This window comes from Equus przewalskii, chromosome 17 (genome assembly GCF_037783145.1).
Source record: "Equus przewalskii isolate Varuska chromosome 17, EquPr2, whole genome shotgun sequence".
In the NCBI taxonomy this organism is placed as follows: domain Eukaryota; kingdom Metazoa; phylum Chordata; class Mammalia; order Perissodactyla; family Equidae; genus Equus; species Equus przewalskii.
Window position 1 is genome coordinate 39,700,086 of NC_091847.1, and position 21,864 is coordinate 39,721,949.

Consider the following 21,864-nt stretch of genomic DNA (forward strand, 5'->3'; position numbering starts at 1 on the left):
AGTAAGTCTTTACACAAGTTAACTATCATTCCAGGGGAGAGGGTATTTGATTTTAATGATACAGTAATTACACTGTGGTTTAGAAATGCTGAAAAGCAATAATATAATAAACTATGATAAAACAACTAAAAAAATTTAAGATACCAGTAACTAACTATATCACTATTACTTATTTTGATTTTTATTCAGTAATCCTCTATTTCTACAAATATCTATTGAATGCTCATCTTGCTAAGCAACCATGCTAGAAACTGACTGAAATAAATTCCTAAGAGTACTTTTAAAATAAATGTTAAGACTTAGTTTAAGACTTTATTTTAGCTTTCTAGTCACATTATCTCTACCCACCCCCCCTTCCCAGACAACTGAATTAAAGAAATAAGATGACTCAGGAAATAGTACTTGAAATATATATTTAACTATCTTTCCATTCTATATATAGTTCAAATAAGATACTTGTTTCCTTTCAAAGAAGCACTTGACAATTTATTACTCATTAAAGTGGGCAAAATAATAATGATAGTTATCAATTATCTACTAATTATGTGTGCCAAACACTGCATTCAGCACTAAACATGGCTTATTTCCTTTAATCTTCACAAGAACCCTAAGAGGCAGGTACTATTATTATTATCCTCATTTTTCAGATGAGAAAACTGAGGCTGAGAGGTTGGATTACTTGTTCAAGGTCACACAGCTAAAACATAGCAAAGCCAGATTTAAATTCAGGTCTACTTGCTTCTAGATTTATGCTCTAATTTTTAAACTATGTTACATAACACTAAACTATGCATCCTTTACTAAAATTTATTAAAGTAAAATTAATCAATGGAAACACATTAAAGTTCAGACTTTCAAAATAATACAGCAAGACAAATTACAGCACGTTTGTCTAAGGTAAGCTTTAGCTGGTATCTTACTGAACTGAGTTCTCATAATCCGTAGAATTTGAGATAATTCTAATCCTCCTACCATGTAAGTGGTGCAAATTTATAGTTGTTTTGAGCAAATATGGAAAAATATAGAAATTTAAGAGCCAAGCTCATCTTCCTTATAAAGTACAGAGCAGTGAGAACTCAAAATAAAAGAACAGAGATATTCATTATAAGAACTGGACTTTAGTTTTCCACTATAAGTTAGATATTTTTTTAAAAAATCAAATAAAGCTGAGAAAAATTCATCAAGCTCTACACTTAAAATATGTACACTTTTCTGCCTGTTACCCTCTAATAAAAAGCAGGAGAAAAATTTGGCCTAATTATTCATTTTTGTGGCAGATGCCTGGTTCTCTAGCTAAACACTTGAATACCAAATTAATTGCATTGCCATCTAGCACAGATAGTGTGTTTTACTTTTTTGCCCATGATAAATAGTATTGAGCCAATTCTTGCACAAGAGTTTTAATATACCAGGCATTAGACTATTCTTTGTGTTCAATTTAATAAACAAACTACTGCCTGAACATTTTCAAGCTTTCCTCCTTTCCATGAACACTGTTTGTAACAGATGTTTACCTGGAAAAGATGCTAGTTGGGGATGTGCGGCTAAGGCTGTGGGTGTAGCAAGTGTCCCCAAACCACCAAATTCTGAATGCCCTGAGCTGGCTGAATGTAGACCAAAGACTGGGTGGCTGACCATTGGGAAGGCACTCGACACTGTGGACAGGTTAAACGGTTGATCCCCAGCTGCTCTGAATAAATGTCCTGGGAGGGAAAAAAACACACTTAAAGTTGTACTATAAAAACAGATGAGATTTATCTGATTTCAGCGTTCATAGTTAAAGTTAAAATTTATAATAATTTCTTATCAAATTTTTATATTACATTTTTTCTTTTGCATTTTTGCTCTTCAAACTCTATAGAATAAGATGTTTCCAGAAATACGAAAGTATTGTAAAAATAATTAAAATGAATGGTATAGCCTTATTCACTTTGAATTTGAGAAATGATGTTTTAAGCAAATAATTTTCACTAATTCTAAAAGTTTGACCTGCTGAAGTGAGGCACACTTTCTGTTAATACATGTACATTAATATATTATCAAAATTTTTTATTCATAAGATGGAAAATAAAAACGTTCTACTAAAATACAGTTGAAAACCAATGAATTAAGTCCAGTATGTGTCACCAAGTCATTACTCAAATTATTATGCACTCTAGGCAAAGAGTTCCCAGTTTCCACGTGCCAGAAATGAAGCTATGTTCTCTACCCAATACCTCTTCAGTGAGGAGAGTTCATACCAAGAAGGGATTATATCCTAGCCTAATAAAGCTATGTATAAGACAACATAAAGATTTCATGCATAAACTTACTAAGATATTTCTAAATGCATCCAAGGGTGGTTATTAATATAAAAATCATTTTTTAGCTCTGTGAGAGACAGATCACATTCAATTCAAATATGTGACTTTTCAATCTCCACTTTTACTCTAAAGAAAATCTGTACTAAGTGTCATAACCCCAGGCTGGAGTGTTATACAATCAAAAACACAACTTATTTTTCATACTTTGTAGGGATTTGGCAGAAAATGTGCTAATACTTGGAAATCTTCTTTTACTTCCAGGAAATAATTAAGCTTCTGTGGCTTGCAACTATGAAAATGGAGTATCAAACCCCACACTCCAGGCTATCTTAAAAATTCACTGTGTGAAAGGTATTGTGTTTTGTTAACAAAGAATAAGGCTTCCTTATCTTCTGTTTATCTCAGACCTGACTGTGCATTGCAATTTAATTAGTTTTAACATAATATGTTTGAAGAAAATTAAAAAATATAAGTTAAAGATAAGTATACTTTTTGTTATTTAGTTATCAACCAAATCTCTTCTCTTTGCTTTTTCATTATCTGAAAAACAAGAGGAAGTAGTCGGCAAGGTCAGAGTGTACCCTCAAAGACTAATATAAACCCTATATTCTTTATTGAAATAACACTATACTTTTTATTGAAGTTGTACAATTTAAATAAATTGCATCGAGTATGTCTCACATCAGCCTGTAAAGAGTTCTCATTGAGGGTCGAAGACCCACTAGAACAAAGCAATCACTAGATCTTACAGGGACGAGCCTCAAAGTGTCTTTACGAGGAAGGCCCACGAAGAAACTGGGAGGGGGAGGACAAGGGAAGGACACAGACTGGGTATTTCTTCCAAGTCAGCCAACCCTTGTTTTTGTTCATCAAAGCCTAAGCAGAGAATGTGTGAATTTGGTACTTTTGTGCTATCAGAGTTCCAGGCTGCACTAGCACTGAAGGTGAGTCAAAACAAAATAGGGCATGCTACTGGAAAAAACGTAACTCAACTATCACTATCTTTAAGACTAGTGACACGCCACCAGAAAGATTGTGTAATTTTTTATTTTTGGCAAATCCTCAAAAACCCAGATAGTTTTTCTAAAAAGCGAGCCTGTAATGTTAAGAATCAGTATTTATCTTCACATGTGATTGCATGTAAAATCCCTGGGTCTCACCAACCATTCAACGTCCTGAACCAGATGTCCTTAATCAAACATTTCCATTAGGACATCAAATGTAATGTAACGTAACAATCACTTACATTTCCTTCGACATCAGTTTTCTTGATAAGCAAGTTGAATTGAACATTCCAGTTTGGGGATTTTAGAATCATTTGTCATTTATATTTTACAAAATAATAATTCTTAAATTACATGTCAACTACATATATGTAGCAGTGATTTAATACAAACAATTTGTGGGGTAAAACTCAAAGCTATACAAAATTCAGAACAAACTGAAATAACAAAGGATCAGAAACTGATAGAAATACTCTACAACAGCTAATGAATCGGTAGTAAGCAGCATTCTTAGATGCATAGTAAAAACATTAATTTTATTATTGTGAAGAAGTAAATGAGCTAAACCTTGGAGTCTTATGAACAGAAAACACAGGCAACACCTAAATGAAGTTGTCACTCTTGCAGCAATAATTAAGAACCAATCATACACAATTTGATAACAAAAAGTTCACTTTTTAACTCTAAAAAGAGTGATATCTAGAAGAACTGAGTAGAAAATTTCAACAAAATATGAGCTTTATTCACTGTAGATTCAAATGGAAAAAAAAGTATACTCCTGTACAGAGAATTATATCTATGCCCGGCAACTTTACAAAGAGGCTACTTTACTCAAGTTACTTTTTCTTTTCTTTTTTTTTGTGAGGAAGATTGGCCCTGAGCTAACATCTGTTGCCAATCTTCCTCTTTTTGCTGAGAAAGATTGTTGCTGAGCCAACATCTGTGCCAATCCTCCTCTATTTTATGTGGGATGCTGCCACAGCATGGCTTGACAAGCAGGGCTAGCACCCAGGGATCGGAGCCTGCGAACCAGGGCCACTGAAGTGGAGCAGGCAAACTTAACTACTATGCCACGGGGCCGGCCCCAATTTTCTTATTCTTTCTTATAAAATTCTTGGTGAAGATAATAAAAGCATGGAAAGTACTCAAGTGACAATGGAATCTATAGGGCCTAGTCCTTGTTGGTGAGAAAAGATTTGGTTTTGTATTGAGTAAAGACGACTAGGACCACATTATAACGATTACAGTGATACCAAGCATTATCAAAAATATGCATAAGAGAATTTCTCTGCTATATATGAATAAAGTTGTACTACAGAAGGGAAATAATTTCATAATACATTTCATAATTTTTACTGTACTTTGCCTTCATAGCAAAAATCTAGAAGTCAGTGATATAAAAAAAAAAGTGGACCTTTCTCATTAAAAGGCTCTGTAACACTATATATAATTTTAGTATTGTTTTTCTACCACCTTTTAAAAAACACAGATACCAATTCCATATAAAAATCTTCTAGAATTATTCTGTTCTTTATTCAACAGTTGCAGTAATTCAGACATTTCACAAACATACCTATTAAGTATCAGGTGCTATGTTTAGTAACTGGCATACAAGGATAAATATGACATAATTCCTGCCTTGAGGAACTCATGGTTTGAACATAATTTAAGTAGTATAAGACTATTTTTTACATCACAATGTATAAAACAGTTAGTTAATATTTCAATATTACAAACTCATACTGTTATATACAGGACTCAGTAATAGATCCCAAATACCTAAACAGTGTCTTGTACACCGTAGATACACAACATCTGCTGAATGAATCAATTCACTACTCATTAAGAGCAGCAGAGTCACATTCATGGGACTGATTCCAAAGGCCTTTGATCAGAACAGGAAGTTGTCTTGAATCTTCATTTAAACTTGCAAATATGCTTCCTAGTTTCTTTTTGCCTACTTCACCAACTTGTGATCCTAACCTTTTTTAAAAAAATTATCACTTGGTCCTTTACTCTTCCTTGATTCCATTTAGGTACACGTTGGATTTGATCACACAAAATTTCTACCACCTCCAAGATCTTTAACGGTTAAATTGCACTGTAAGGCAACTTGCACATTTCCATTTCTTTATCTCTCAGCATGACCTCTGGTCTCTCCCAATCTTCTACCACTCCCCTGCCCTATCTATCTCCTTCCCTCTCAATCCCATCACCATCTCTCCAGTGTGTTAACCTTGAAAGAAAAGTCTCCTACTTATACATCTATTTCTCGCACTTCTCAGAATCTTTAATATTTGTGTCAAGCCCCATGCCTCCCTTTCATTTTGTCTGTAAAGTTACTAAAGTTTTCCTAATCGCTAGATCCCACTAATCTTTATTCTTCTCATTCTTAACCTCTCTATATAAATCTGGCATTGCTGATTGCCTCTTCCTTATTAAAACCCATGTTCACCCTTAAATTCCAGGTCATGGAATTATCTTGATCTTCTTCTTAACTATATCTTCAATAATACTACCATCTATCTTATTGGATTTTCTTTTCTAAATGTAAGCATTCCTAAAGATTTAGTCCAGCCATCTCTTTTTTTCTCTTTATGTTTTCTTCCTCAGTTATTTCATGTGCTTCTACTGTTTTAACTATCACTTCTATGCAAATGAATTCTAAACTAGGATTTTAGCTCCTTAAGAGCAAAAACTGAATCTCATTCATCTCAGTATCCCCAACACCTGGCATAACCTGAAACGCAATAGGTACTTAACAAAAGTTTCTCAGTTGTATTTTCGGTCACATTATTTCTTCTGTTTCAGAGCCCCCAGCTTATACAACATGCTCTTTTACTTCTTTTGCCTTTATAATCCTATCAATCCTTTCCTAAACATCTCAAAAACATATTGCCCAAGATGTATTTCTCAATCTCCCGGACAGATATGTTTTGGGCCTCCTTTCAACATTCATGACTATTCACAATCTGTCTTTTATCATACCATTACTACGGTCGATATAAGGTTATGAAGGAAGAGTCATTTCTTAATCATTTTTACTCTCTACACAACACGGCATAAAGCAAACTCTTATCAGTTGGAGGGACAACACTTCCTAATACCTGCTGTGAACAACTCTAAAATGAAAGTTTTCAATTCCCTGTTTCTCTTCTTTTAAAAGGCTATAATAACCACAAGTCATTCTTTAAATGATTAAAAATATATCTCACTTTTTTCTCTGCTCCATTTATAAAAGGCTTTTACAATGGTACTAAAAACTCTTTGGGTAATTATAAGCTGACGTAACAGCATCTATGCTGTGACTTTGATCTTCTTCTACAGTGGGGGGTGCTGTTTAGATCACACTCTTGGTTCCACTGCCAGGACAACGCCCTGAGCCTTCTCCAACTGTCTTGAAATTTCAAGCTATGCCCACAAGGTGATGTTTGATCACGGACAAGTGATGGCTCAGTGAATGCTATAACTACTTTTAAAACAAAGCATATCTTGTATTAATAAAAATGCAGAATATCTTCTTAAATGAAACAAAATACAACCCAAGTCAAACAGGCTCTATTAATCTTACAAAATAAAATTATCTGGATATTAGAATGCTCCGCTTTTGAAGAAGTAACTTTTTCCCACATTAACACACCTACCATCAGAAGATGTTGCCAAATAAAAACCTATTATGACTATAAACTCTTAAATTTTGCTCAGAGAAGACATCTGCAAACTGATACATTACAAAATGAAAATACTTTCAGAAGACCACAATTATTCTTTTTAACATCCAAACATAGTTTCAATATTTGAATGTAACTCTTAGTTTCTATTTTAACTGATAGGTAATAATGTGTACATTTGGCATAATAAAAATTAATATACATCTGTAATGCCTAAGTTCTCAACTTACGTTATAATAAACAGAATATGTTTTGGCAGAGCTTTTCAAATTCTACTAGCCAATCTATTCATAAGTGATTAAAAGCAGTTACACAAAATGCCAAGATCTCAGTAACAAGGCATGGTAACTGTAAGTGTCTTTATTAATATTAATGAACTTCATGCCACAACACAAGAAAGGCCTCCCCCCTCCCCAGGAACAAAATAATACAAATACTGCACTAATGCCTTAAACCTAAACTACCAGTGAACAAAATCTCCTATCAATTAGAAAAAGTCTAGATAAAATAATTATAAGGAGTAAGTATGCTAAAGCATCTAATCTTTTAAAAAATCAAGGAGACTGCTTACTATGATAGAACTCCACATATGTTGTTTTTTGTGTGCTAAAAACGTCTTTAATCTTTCACTGCTATACAAATTTGTTGCAAGATGTCTTTAAACTTGTCTCTGGTTCTTTACATTTGTAAGGATAATTTTACAGCATTGCAAAATCAGCCTCTAATATACAACCTGCAAAGTATGGCTAATTATCAAAAATGGTAGCGCATTCAAATAAAGGTCATGTGACTACTTTAGTAATAACTGAGTGTAATAACCAAAGTGAACATCATCAAAATTACTGTAAATTAAGGAAATGCTCAAATTACTGGCTCAAATATTAAAATTCTTAAATATACTAATGTTTAAATATTCTGAAACTCAAAACACACAAATTCTATTAACTTGAACTTGGATTAAAGAACAAACAAAAAGAATTCTAGAGGCAATGGTGACAAAAAATTTCCCCCCAAATAATCTTCCTTTCATTTCTGTATTTTCATAACGGCCAGCCAATGAACCTTTATGTTTTAACATTTGAAAAGGTGGAAGGTATGGAAATAAAGTCTTTATTTTTATTTTTAAGTATTTATTTGAAATTATTTTAGACTCACAAGAGTTGCAAAAATAGTACACAATCCCAACCTCCTCATATGTCCCATACCTCATATGTTAACATCTTATATGACAAAAAACAATTTTTCAAATCAAGAAATTAATCTTGATTAATTGACTAAAACAAAGAATTCATTCAGATCTCATCTGTTCTATTAACGCCATTTTTCTGTCCCAAGATCCAATCCAGGATCCCACATTACATGTAGCTGCTGTTGTCTCCTTAATTTTCTCTAATTTATGACAGTTCGTCTGTCTTGTCTTTCATGACCTTGATACATTGAGGAGTACTGGTCAGGTATTTTACAGAATGTCCCTCAATGTGGGTTTCTCTGATGCTTTCTCATGATTAGAAGAGGTTATGCAGTACGGGGAAGGGTACCCAATGTGCCCTTCTCAGTGCAACATATCTGGGGTCCACTAAGTTGCTATGTGGTACTAGTAATATTAGCTTTGACCATGTGGCTAAGTTGGTATCTGCCAAGATTCTGTGTAAAAGTTACTATTTTCCTTTCAGATAGTTTTTTTTTTTAATGTAAAAACAAGTCATTAAAAGCCTAGGTAACCTTGGGAAGAGAAGCTGCCACTGTAACATTGAAGGTGGTGAATAAGCTTTTGATTCAGCTCAGCAAATGATGTATCAATCCTCAGGCAAAGGACTATTCTTAAAAGACGGGAGCAGTTCCTCTTTGTAATAAGCATTTTTGTTAGACCTAGTGAACGGATTTAGAGTTCATAGACTAAATGCTAAAAATACACAATATTTTATACATACTTCTATATTCAAATATAGATATACTTTATTTTAATAATGAAAGAAAAAGATAACTATAAAAACATCTAATTCTAAAATCTTGCTTTACTTATGTTTCAATCAATTAAAAATTCTTAGTTTTCCCACAATGAACAAAAATTAGTCAAGTCAGCTTTGAAAACATACGGGGTATATTAATTTGCTGGGTCTGCCATAACGAAGTACCACAAACCAGGTAGCTTAGAAAAACAGACATTTATTGTCTTACAGTTCTGGAGGCTAGAAGTCTGGAATCAAGGCTATGGCAGGGCCATGCTCCCTCTGAAGGCACTAAGGAAGGGTCTGTTCCATGTTTCTCTCCGAGCTTTTGGTAACCTCAGGCATTCTTCTTATGTCTTCACATGGGCTTCTCTCTGTGCATATCTCTGTGTCCAAAATTCCCCCTTTTATAGGGACATCAGCCATATTTGTTTACAGCCTACCCTAATGACCTCATTTTAACTTGATTACCTCTGTAAGGACCCAATCTCCAAATAGGTCACATTCTGAGGTACTGGGGGTTAGGACTCTAACATATCTTTTCTTGGGGGAAGACACAATTTAATCCATAACACTGGGTTTATTTTTAAGAGTACTGAATTGATTTGAAGGCATTACCTTTCTTTAGTAATTTACTGCTAAAATTCTAAATTAAAACTACAAAGTTCTACTCATAAAAGTTACGTAAAATAATATTTCAAAAATATCTGGTGCCTTGTGATCAAACCCCTCATTAATTATAAACCCCATTTGGAGGGACAAGAAAGCCAGCAAGTTGAACATTTGAGGGCCTTTATTTATTATGTGTAGGTATCCACAGTACAAGCAACTCAACTAAAAAGGAAAATAATATTATAATAGTTCATACTACAACATAAATACTCAAAGAAACTGAAATGAAACTTTGGCTTTATCCCCCAAACCCTCAAAAACAGGCCTATCTCATTCTCTTGATTATTCTCTAACGACTGTAAACTTGAGCCCTGGTTATCTTCTTTTTTTTTTAAGAGTTTATTTTTCGGGGCCGGCCTGGTGGTGCAGCTGTTAAGTGCACATGTTCCGCTTTGGTGGCCCAGGGTTCACTGGTTCCAATCCTGGGTGCGGACATGGCACTGCTTAGCAAGCCATGCTGTGGTAGTCATCCCACATATAAAGTAGAGGAATCTGGGCATGGATGTTAGCTCAGGGCCAGTCTTCCTCAGCGAAAAGAGGAGGATTGGCAGCAGTTAGCTCAGGGTTAATCTTCCTCAAAAAGATAAAAATAAAAAAGATTTTATTTTTCCTTTTTCTCCCCAAAGCCCCCTGGTACATAGATGTATATTTTCTAGTTGTGGGTCCTTCTAGTTGTGGCATGTGGGATGCCGCCTCAGCATGGCCTGATGAGTGGTGCCATGTCGGCGCCCAGGATTCATACCGGCGAAACCCCGGGCCGCCGAAGCAGAGCGCGTGAACTTAACCATTTGGCCACGGAGCCGGCCCCCTGGTTATCTTTTAAATAAAAATTTCTAATTAAATAATAACTTTGAACTTTCAGGATTTTATTTATTCATTGCCTCTTCAGTAAGGTCAACTGATTTTTTAAGATTCTTTACTCTGTGGCTTATAATGCCCATTCCCAACTAAAATCTACATAGTAATTTGGTGTTATCAAAGCAAAGTATAGCACAGCCTAGAACATTTATTAATTAGAGTTAATTTATCATCTAATTTTCAAGTCCTGCAAGTTTATTTCTCCTTCCCTTCCTTTCTTCAACAATTGTTTCTTGAGCATATATTTTGTGCTGGACAGATATGGTCCCCACCTTTAAATGTAGAAAAAGAGACAAGTAAGTAAACAACACTAAGTGTTAAGTTATAAATTGTGAAGAGTACCATGAAGAAAATTATTAGGCACAGAAATAGATAATAATGGAACAATTATCTAGATACTTGAGGAGGAGACTTCTGTAACTAATGTCTCAGGACATTTAACCTGAGACAAAGCATGAGAAAGAATCAGTCTCATGAAGATCTTCCAGATGGAGGGAGAGCATGTTTGAGAAGCTGAGTTGGGAAAGAATGTTTTGTATCTGAAGAAGTGAAAGGTCAGTGAGGTTGAAAGATAACGGGCCAGAGTGAGAACAGCACCAGACACAGCTGAAGTAAACAGAGGTTAGATCATGGAGGGTGTATATCAGTTGGGCGAAAAGTACAAAATAGCCAGTTCAAAATGGCTCAGGGAAAAGGTGAAAGTATGGACTCATATAATGCAAAAGTTTTTGGAAAAGGCTCACTTTAAAGAAGACTGACTGAACGTTTACCAGGACTTAATTCCTCCTTCCTCACTTGGCTGCTTCCTCACATGGGCCCTTCTTCCCAGGTTTGTGGGACAAAAGGGTATCATTCCTCACCAGTTCCAATAAAAATTCCAGAATGGAATCTCTTTGTCTTTGATTTGTCTGACTTCCATCATATGCCCATTCCTTAACCAATCACTATCATCTGGGAAATAGGATGTTTGATTCACTATACCGGGTCACACGTCACCCCTGGATTCTTAGGTGAAAATGTTTTTAAAAGAAAGTGATTTGTTTGGTGGGGGACAACTTCAGGTAATGGTGGAGTAGTAGTGATGTGGTCGCAAGAATCATCCACATAAAATAATGATAAAAACTGGATTTAAAACAACAACAAAACTAAAGACACTAGAAAGCATCCAAAAGCAGAGAAAATCCAGGGGAGAGTTTAATCTAGAAAAATGGTAACAAGAGCAGTAAGAAGTGTGACTTTGTAGTTTCTGGTCTGATAATGCCGCCTACACCTCACAGCTACAAGTGCAGAAAACAGTGGAAGAAAAAGCACCAGGCTTATCAACTAAAGGTGCCAGAGGTCAGAATCCAGGACTGAGAAAACATCAGGAAATTTAAAGCGGAAATCCCAGCAGTGAGCAAACCACAGAAAAAGTGAGACCCAAATTCAGAGCTTAAACTATTCAAATGCCTAGCTACAAGTACCCTGTGCATAAATGGGGAAGGACTCCAAGGGCGCCGCAAAAGAACCAGCAGAGAATGTAGAGAAATCTACTTTTGAAAGACAGAGCTACACACAAAAGATCTCTTGAGTTTGATGTATTTCTTTATTGAGTGCATTCCTTCACAATGATTAGCTTAGACAGCAGAAAGCCTGAAGTTTCAGAGTACAGAGTCCAAAGCTGGCAGAGCAGCTGGAAATTAGAAGGTAATCTTAGAAGCAAGGAAACCACAGAGAAAAAGAGACTCATCTTTGCCCTAAGTCCTTGGCTGACCCAATAATTTTCACAGGCACAGAGGAGACCCACAGTGGGCCAGTCTAAAAATGCAGCAGTGGGAAGTCAAAAAACAAAGCACAGATTACCATCAGTATGTTTTTGACCGCAATGAAACTAAAATAGACATCAATAAAAAAATCTAATGTTAAATCATTGTCTTCTAAATAACTCATTGATCAAAGAATTTACAAAGGAAAATGGAAAATATTTTTTACTAGATTGATAAGGAAATGAAAATATATCGAAATTGGTGGGATACAGCAATAGCAGTACTTAAAAGGGAAATTTATAGCATTAAATGCCTATATAAAAAAAGGAGAAAGGTCTTAAATAAATGATCTAAGCTTTCCCTTTAAGAAATTAGAAAAAAAGAAGAGGAAATCACACTCATGGAAAAACAGAGGAAATAAGAAAGGGTAGAAATCAATGAAATAGAAAACAGAAAGTTGAGAAAAATCAATGAAACCAAAAGCTAGTTTGTAAAAAAAACCAAAAAAGCAAAAATGATAAACCTCTAGTCACAAAGAAAAAAGAGAAAAGGCACAAAAGATTAATATCAACAATGAAAGAGAAGACATCACTACAAATCCCACAGACATTCAAAAGATAAGGTAGTATTTAGACCAATTTTGTGCCTCAAAATTCAATGATTTAGAAGAAATGGACAAATTCCTTGAAAGACACCAATCACTAAAGCTCACTAAAGAAGAAAAAGCTAATCTGAATAGTTTCATATCTATACTTAAAAAGTTGAATTCATGGTTTAATATCTTCCAATGATAGTTTAAAAAAACCCCAAAAAACAGTCTTCCACGCCCAGATAACTTCACTGGTGGAGTCTACCAAACACTTAGGGAAGAAATAACACCAATTCGATAAAAACTTTTCCAAAAAAAACATTTTCAAGATGGAGTGTGTGGTCCACTGTGTCAGTTCTGCTGAAAGGTTGAGTGAGATGAGGATAGAAAAGTGACATTGGTGTGAGTTGAGATATACATGAAAGATGAGGAAAAGGGCAAAGCATATGCAGCTAAATCTTTTCAGAAGCTCGGCTGTAATGCAAAACAGAAAATAGAGCAATAGCCAGAAGAGTATTTAGGGTGAAAGATGTATTGCTTTTTTAGGATAGAAGATACTAAGAGCATGCTTTATACTGATGGATATGATACTGTATAGAAGGAATGAAGTCCTTGAAAAGCCTTTTATAATCTTTAAAGAGGAAACAGTAGATATTTGCTATTGTCTGTGACAGTTAAGAGCCATATCATTTTGAGTTAAGCATTTATTCTATTTGGTTTAATTTATATTGTTACATAAAACAGCATATCAAAGGATTGTAGTAAGTATACATGAACTATTGGATGCATTGATGAAATATTATTTTTTTCAAAGGAAATAACTGTTGAAATTGGAATAAAGCTCATACATATGTATCAGAAGTTTACTACGATCCACAGGTGAGGAGATATGGCAAGGGCGCTATCACAGATGAGCTCAAATGGGCAGATAATTGGCTCACTTAACATTTGTTCCAACCTCCTTTTAGTGCACCTTCCTGTGATGCAGAAGCTGGGCCACTAAAAACTACATTTACTAGTCTCTCTTGCAGCCAGGATTCTAGACGTAATTTAGAGTCTGCCCATCAGATGTATTTGGAAAGAAAGAAAAGCTGAGTTAAGCTGGCAGGTTGGCAGCACGAGGTATCCTTTTTGCTGGTGCAGATCTAGCAGGCAGCACAGACCAGCCCTGAAGCCAGTTATGTCAGTGGTTCTCGATCGGTGGACTGCAGCTGGGGTGGTATGATCCATGGAGCCATCAGTTGGAACAGTTGTGCTCTTATTGAACCAGAGGTAGTTTCCTCAAGCAGGCCAGTTCCACAGTAATGCTCTGAAATCATTCATGGGGGCCATGGGCGAGCTCCTCAATAATTTCATAAGTACCTACTTTGCTGTACTAAATCTCTTTCTGCTTAAAACAGCTTTAGTGGTTTAATTTATCTCTTGTTGAAGTGACTCATATATCAACCAACAACCCCAAGTGGTATAGTTCCAAAACCAAAAAGTCAATTCAGTCTATCACAACTTGCCTGATATCTGATAACTATGTACTTTCAAAGTAATACTAAATGAGAGGTAAGTGATATCTTAAAAAATATATGTATAACCTTGGAGGTAAAGGAGGACTTCTTAAACAAGACAAAAAGCATAACCGTAAATAAAAATATTGATAAATCTAACTACATTAAAATTGAAGTTCTATTCATCAAAACACAATGTAGAATAAAAAAAGACACACCATAGTCTAGGAAAAGATATCTTCTAAAAATATAACTGAAAAAAGGAGCAGTAACCAAAATAGAGAAAGAACTCATAAATCTATAAGAAATACATACACAACCCAATAGATATATGCACCAAAGCCCTGAAGAATCACTTCAAAAAAGAGGAAATCCAAAAAGCTAAAAACTTATTAAAAAGGCACCTCAATAGAACACTACTTCATAATCATCATTGATCAAAAAGTCTCACAATGACAAGTGTTAGCATGAATGATAAGCATCAGGAATTCTAATACATAGCTGGTGGAAAAATAAATTGGTACAACCAGTAAAGTTGAAGACCTCTTCAGAAATGTATACTTATACACATTAGAATCCATGTATAATGATGGTCATAACATTGTCTGTAACTGGCAAAAGTTGGAAACAACACAGATATCCACCAACAATAGTGTGGATATATAAATGAACATATATTCCATTCAAATGCAACATGCAAAAAGATAACTGAGTGTTTTACTCTTTGCAACGTATTCCTCCTCCACATTTCTCACCCAGTTATCCAAATTATGTCAGAGCTTCTCTTTCCAAACATCACCTTTACATTATTTATATATGGGATATTTATTATATATGGTATATACCCTATAAGAATCTACACTTTTAATATCTCTGGAACTTTGTTTCTTTCCCCATCTCCAATAACTTCTTAATTTTGGCCCTTGTCATTTCTCACCCAGAAATCTTCTTTGCCTCTAGTCCTATCCCCATTGCAAACTGATGCTCTACATGCTGCTAGAGCTATCATTTTCAAAATTTTGTGATCATATAAAACCCTTCCACTTGGATGAAGTGGAATAAAAATAATAGTTACAATTTACTAGCCATCTACTATATATCAGGCATTATCTCATTTATCCTTATAATGCTGCAAAATGGGTATTGTTATATCTATTTTATAGAGGAGGCAACCAAAGCTCAGAAAGGGGTAAGTAATTTACCCAAATTCACATAGCTAATAAGTGGACAAGGCAAGATTGAATTTCAGGGTGTTTCAGTTGCAAAGTCTTTGCTTTTAATCAATACATTATTCTGACTAAACTCCTAAGCATGGCACATGAAGTTCCACATGATCTGACCTTAGCCTCCTCCCCAGCTTGACCTCCTGTCCCTCTGTTCCACTTAGGGATAGCAAATATTGCCTATCTATTCTCTCCTTCTTCCTTACCAATAACCTCTCTTTTCTTCCGGACAGGAATATGCTCCGCTAAAAACTATTTTTCCTGGCCTTCCTGGAATGAGATTACTATTCACATAGTTCTGATGAAAGAGATGTAAAAAGAAATCTCTGGGTGGGGTTTCTGAGAAAGCTCTTTAAAAGAGGTCAAAGGAAGCTGGCATGCACCCGTTTTTCTTCCTTTCTGGAAAACAGCACTGTAGGTGATCAGCCCTCTTAAAGCCACGAGATACACAAGCGAACACGAAAGTCCCATAGTTCGGAAGAGAGAATATAAAATTAGGAGATCACGTCCATAATGGCATGACCCACCCAGGACTGCCTATCTATAGGCTGATGTGTTTATTTGCTGTATTTTCCTATTCATAGTTAATCATTGTTGTAACTGACACATACCCTAAGTTGAGGCCTTACTGATCAACTTGCAATTTCCTCAATATAACATGATTTGGCACTTTCTGTAGAGGCAGGCGGCCGGCAATTAAGATACATATGTAAATCAGTCTCTTTAATTTTTAAAAGAAAAGCAGGCATTCTCCAGGTTTAACCAGAGAAGTTCTAAACGGTTTATCTATTTTATATATTTAGGATTTTTATAAGTGTTTGTTTGAAGGGTTCTACCTCAAAAGTGGATTGAAAACCACTGGTCTCTGGCACAACTTAACTGTCACTGAAATTTCTCTTTGTATTAGGTCAAATGACCACAAATCTCAAACAAATCTATTCTGCAAAGTTTAATTGTGCAAGTATGCTTAAATACTGTTCTCTCAGCTTTCACTCAGAGCCAACATGTGGAACAGTCTGAATATCTGTGAAACTGGCATGTAGGACATTGTGCATCATTTGGCATTTTACACGAAGGTTCTGGCAGCATATTCCCCATATCACTCAGGGCCAGAAAAAAGTCTGTTTTCTTCCTGAGGAACTGATACATTTACTAGCACTAGGATGTGAGCCATGTAACCCGTTATGTATTCCTTTCATTCTTCACAGCTAGTTCATTAAGGTTTTGTTCCATATCAGTGGCTTTCTTCAGCTAACACCTTTTTACTTTTTAGAGCCTATCTTTTGATATTCTAGTTAATTATTTGGATTATTGTGCCAATACATTTATTAAAAGCTGTCCCAAATTATTTTTTAGAAGTAGGCAAGTTATTTTTAAAAAATCAAACCTTAAAGGGAAAAAAAGTATTACTCTTCTAAGATCAATAAAACCCATATATGCAGATAGCCTTAGATTAATCATTCTTTATTGCATTTATTAATCATGCTTTATTGCATTCTTTATTGTTATTTTCTATCCAAGATACTATAATACAATTAAAGGCGTGTTGTGAGAGGCAATCCTCGAGGTCCCTGCACGCTGCTGCTGGGTAAGCAAGACAACGCACTGACCACTCTTCTGCCAGGCCATTTCTCAGGATCACATTTGCAGGGAGCAACTTTGAAGGATGCGGTAGCATCTCCTTCCGGACAAACAGTGAGTTTGCTTTCATTTACTATAAAAGCAGTGGATTCCTCAAGCTCAATATTCCTCAGCTGTGACCCAAACCCACTGCACGTATAAGATCCAACTGGGCCCCAACGTGTCACCCCTGTGGGACTTGGAAGGCATGAGGAGCCAATGCCAACATGATGCTCATGCTATTTGCTGTGCCATACATAATAAAATTTCTGACTCAGGAGACACATGTCTTCTGCCAGCATCCATAATAGGAACAGGCTAACTTGTAGGTAGGTATAATCCCAGACCCTGACAAAGTGTTAATTCAAAAGAAATTAGCTGATCATTCAAAGTTTGAAAGCAGGTTTGAATTACATCCTTTGTAACTCAGAAAAATTTCTATAGACATACCAAATTAATGAAGATGACAGAGAAAGGCCAATTAAAATAACTGTTTAAAATAACAGAATGTCCTCAAAGAGGCCATTAAAGAACTGTTGAGGTTCTGACATTTTAAAGATGAAAACCTTGTTTTGCTGTCTCTATATATCAAAAAATTGAGGAGATTCAAATTGTTTAAGATAAAGAGGCCAGGCCCATTATCACTCTATGAGTAACTAAAAACAATTAAGAGAAACAGGAAAATATGATAAACTGAGTTATGCAGGACAACTGAGCATTCTCTCAAGAAACCTATGTGTAGAGTTAATACAAAGCTTTACTTTACATATAAACTACAACACTGTGAAAGTTAAAAACAAAAAACCATTTTCTTAGAAGGGGAAAAAACTCATACTGTAGGTACTAAAAGTATAATGTGTTAATAAATGATATATTTCTGAATAAATATAGAAATAAACTAAACTTTCATTCAATGTAAGCATCAACATAAAAACTCTACAACCTTTTTAATTTTTAGTTTTAATAAAAACAAATTCCTGTCTGGACAAGAAAATTTCCGATGTTATTCAGCAACTCAGCATACCCCGACCCTCTGCAACTCCCAACCACTCCTAACAAAAGGTAGTATCCGAAATGTGGCTAACTAGAATTGCACGCAATTCACGTTACCAATTCAGAAAACTGAGTGAGAAATAGGTGACAGCAAAGTGTCCAGAAAACTTAAGGCTCTGTACCCAAGGACGCTATTGAAACCTTTAACATAAAAAAATGACAGTTCTCTAGAAACATCATCTATTTTAAAGACTAATTCAGAAGTAAATACAAAGTAACACAGCAGATTGGAAGAATACACTGAAAGGAGTTGACAACAAAGGAAAGCAGTTATAAAAAGCAGGAAAAAATAATTACAAAAGGACAACTGTGTGCAATCATTTAGACAAAGTAACTTAAGGTAAAATGCCAATTGTGGCATCACTATTTTTGAACACGGTATATCACCAAAGGCATTCACTATTTTACATAGCCATCATTATATTATATGAGAGAAGTGTGGATGAAGCTGTTAAATGACCTAACCAAGACTGTACAGGGTGCAGGAGAACAGAGATTTTATTTATTTTTTTAAAAATGTAACGCTATTTTATTTTACTTATTTTGTAATCCCTAAAGAAATTTTAGAAAATTGTTCTGATAAATCAATAACAAAATGACATCCCTGTTGTCACTGTACTGATTAGAAAAAATAAAAATAATTGATCAAATATATATTTGACAATTTGCTAGGGTATTTTGTTAGCAAACATTCCAGATTTATGCATTTCATGTAGCCAAAATTGCAAATTTAATTTTGAAAAAGTGAAATACCATTTAGTTTTACTGCTTATAACCATATGAAATAATCTATAAATTAAAAGTATTTAAGGTTAAAAAGCTTACTGGTGATAAAGGAATGAGGTAATCAAGTTTAGGTATAAAAAAAGGAATGTATTCTAACAAACCTGTGTTTGGGCAAAGAGTGATATTTTGGGGTTAAAATACTTTATACATAATTAATCAAAATTGAGTGTATTTCCACTTTTGAAGTAAAGCTCTCCTTTTAGCAATATAAACTTTGTTCATATTTAAGAGAAATTTGTCATGCTTGAAACTTTTAAAATATTTTCCATCAAGTAATTGATCTGCCTTAGTATATATTTGTGCACTGGGGTAGCGGGAGTTTGCAGAAGGTCATTTCAAATTCTGGAAGCAAAATTAGGGCAAAGGGTCCATACCATTGGTACCTCATCTTACTACCAAGAATTCCTTTGTATTTCTTCACTCCCTCATGGGCCTATTGTCTTAAAAGACTTCACATGCATTAATTTATTAATTAAAATGGTCAAATTAAGACATTAAGATGAAACTCTCAGAGCTTCTAGTAAGCATGAAAAGCATGGAATAACCAGTGCTACCCCAGTGTACTGATAAAACCCAGAAAAAGCAGAGACTAGATGTTTAACCTAGCCACTGTTCAACAGGTCAGTGGAGGTAATGAGAACATTTCATTCAGAGTTCGATAAAACACCACGAATACCAATTAGTAAAAAGATGGCATTTTAAAATTGAGTTAATAAAGGGTATTCACCACATGGGTTGACTGTAGAGCTAAGTGAAGCAGCTCCAGTGGAAAGGCCGCCTTTTGAAACTGATGGAGCCACAGACGGTACAGATGATGAAGTTGGTGTAGTAGAGGAGGCTGTTGAGGATGGTAATCGTTCTCCAGACTCCATATCTATGAGAGGGAGAAAAATGTTAATTCTCGGTCTTATCTTGGAGAGTGGAATTATTGAAAAGAATTACACATATTTAAAATAAGTCAAACTTTTAGGCAGATTTTTTAAAAATATGAAATAAGTTTAGAAATATATATTCTTTAGAAAGATAAAATACAGAATAAATAACACAGTATACCAATTTATGAAAGTTTAATGTTAAGTATACCAAATCCTCTTCTAATAGACTGGCAGTGTTTCCTTATATGAAAATAAAAATTAATAGTGGTTTGAACATAGTAACTTTACACATATGTGTGTTGCCCCAGCCTTAGGAAAATTAACATATTAATCTCTTATTCTTCCTAAATCAATTCATCATCTATTCACTTACAACAAAATACCCATGTTATCTTAATGAATCAAGAAATACCACCACATTTGAATGGACTGTAACCCTGTCTTCTAAACTGAGATAGCAATGTGATGGTAGGTCTTAAGCATGCAAGAATCTGACCTGGTAATTAATCTCCAATACAGTGAGCTCCCCCTAAAGACAAATATATTTTAGAGTTTTTACCACAGTCATATTTAAACAATGGTCTCAAAATGGCCTTAGTATGACCCATTTATAACAACTGAACTACTTCTAAGCATCTTTATTAATTTGCTTAGCTATTTGGGTACAATCTTACATTGGTCTTACTGTAATAGTTTATATTGATACTAAAAATCTAGAATAGAAATGAGTGAAAGAGGTCAAAAGGTACAAACTTCCAGTTGTAAAATAAATAAGTCATGGGATATAATGTACAGCATGGTGTACGCATTGTATATGTTAAAGTTGCTAAGAGAGTAGATCTTAAAAGATATCAGTGCGAGAAAAAAATTTGTAACTACGTGTGGTGATGGATGTTAACTAGACTTATTGTGGCGATCACTTCGCAATATATACAAATACTAAATCATGTTGTGCACCTGAAACTAATAAAATGTTATATATCAATTATATCTCAATGAAAAAATTGTTTTAAATCTAGAATAGGTTGGTCATTTTAAAACTCTCTGTATATACTGATCACACAATTAAGCAAGGAAATCATGAAATTAACAGTTGCTTTAAGGAGTACACAAGTTATAGTATGAAACAAAAAAATATATTGCTCAGTTATAAATGAACTTATGATCAACCACAAGTATACTTTCACCATTTAAATAATCTAACCATAAAAAGATTTCTAGGGGCCAGCCCGGTGGCGCAGCGGTTAAGTTTGCACATTCCGCTCCTCAGCGGCCTGGGGTTCACCAGTTCGGATCCTTGGTGCAGACATGGCACTGCTTGGCAAGCCATGCTGTGGTAGGTGTTCCATATATAAAGTAGAGGAAGATGGGCATGGATGTTAGCTCAGGGCCAGTCTTCCTCAGCAAAAAGAGAAGGATTGGCAGTAGTTAGCTCAGGGCTAATCTTCCTCAAAAAAAAAAAAAAAAAAAAAAGATTTCTGTATGAAATTCTACAGCCAATTCATGTAATTACTATATATTTTCTAAGAAGAATAGTTTGATTTCATTTAAAAATACTGACCAATTAAAATAATGCAAGATTAATGTTTAAATGTTGATTGAATCCATATGGTATGTAGATGATTTTTCTCATAAACTAGATACATATGGTAAAGGTAATCTCAGGTTCACACATAGCATCATTACTAAGACTGTTTCAAAGAGTTTTCTAATCACATACAATTTAAAACCTTTTCTTCATATTCTGATATTGCTGTCAATCATCTCTATAGATGATGGCACTACTATAATGAGTGTGTCCACATTCTCACTGAACTTTTCTTTCTCTTCATCATGGACTCATCATGGAAAGGCATAGTTGGTGCTGATGGCTACCTGGAACTAATGCTTAAAGAGCAGTTTTGGGTCATCAAACAGTCATTAATGAGCTTTGAAACAAGTGGCTGTCTGATGGCAAGGCCCATGGCTGACATCTTTCCCTACAAACTATTTTCACCAGCAAGCCTTATTTCACTAA

General features: G+C 34.8%; 1 protein-coding gene across 50 annotated transcripts in view; it reads right to left on the reverse strand.

Annotated features, from left to right (window-relative positions):
• Positions 1-21,864, reverse strand: part of BAZ2B (bromodomain adjacent to zinc finger domain 2B) — a 296,344-nt gene that overhangs the window by 116,757 nt on the left and 157,723 nt on the right. For 33 of the 50 annotated variants that reach the window (XR_011528371.1, XM_070580007.1, XM_070580002.1 and 30 more), the window contains 2 exons: positions 19,700-19,846; positions 1,515-1,703 (listed from right to left, as the gene is read on the reverse strand). Coding sequence is in view for 49 of the 50 variants with exons in the window: in XM_070580007.1 (XP_070436108.1) it covers positions 1,515-1,703; positions 19,700-19,844 (334 nt within the window). In the remaining variant the exon portion in view is untranslated. Of the gene's footprint in view, positions 1-1,514; positions 1,704-19,699; positions 19,847-21,864 lie in introns of those variants that run through there. The other 17 variants (XM_070579992.1, XM_070580019.1, XM_070580018.1 and 14 more) reach the window with 1 other exon arrangement.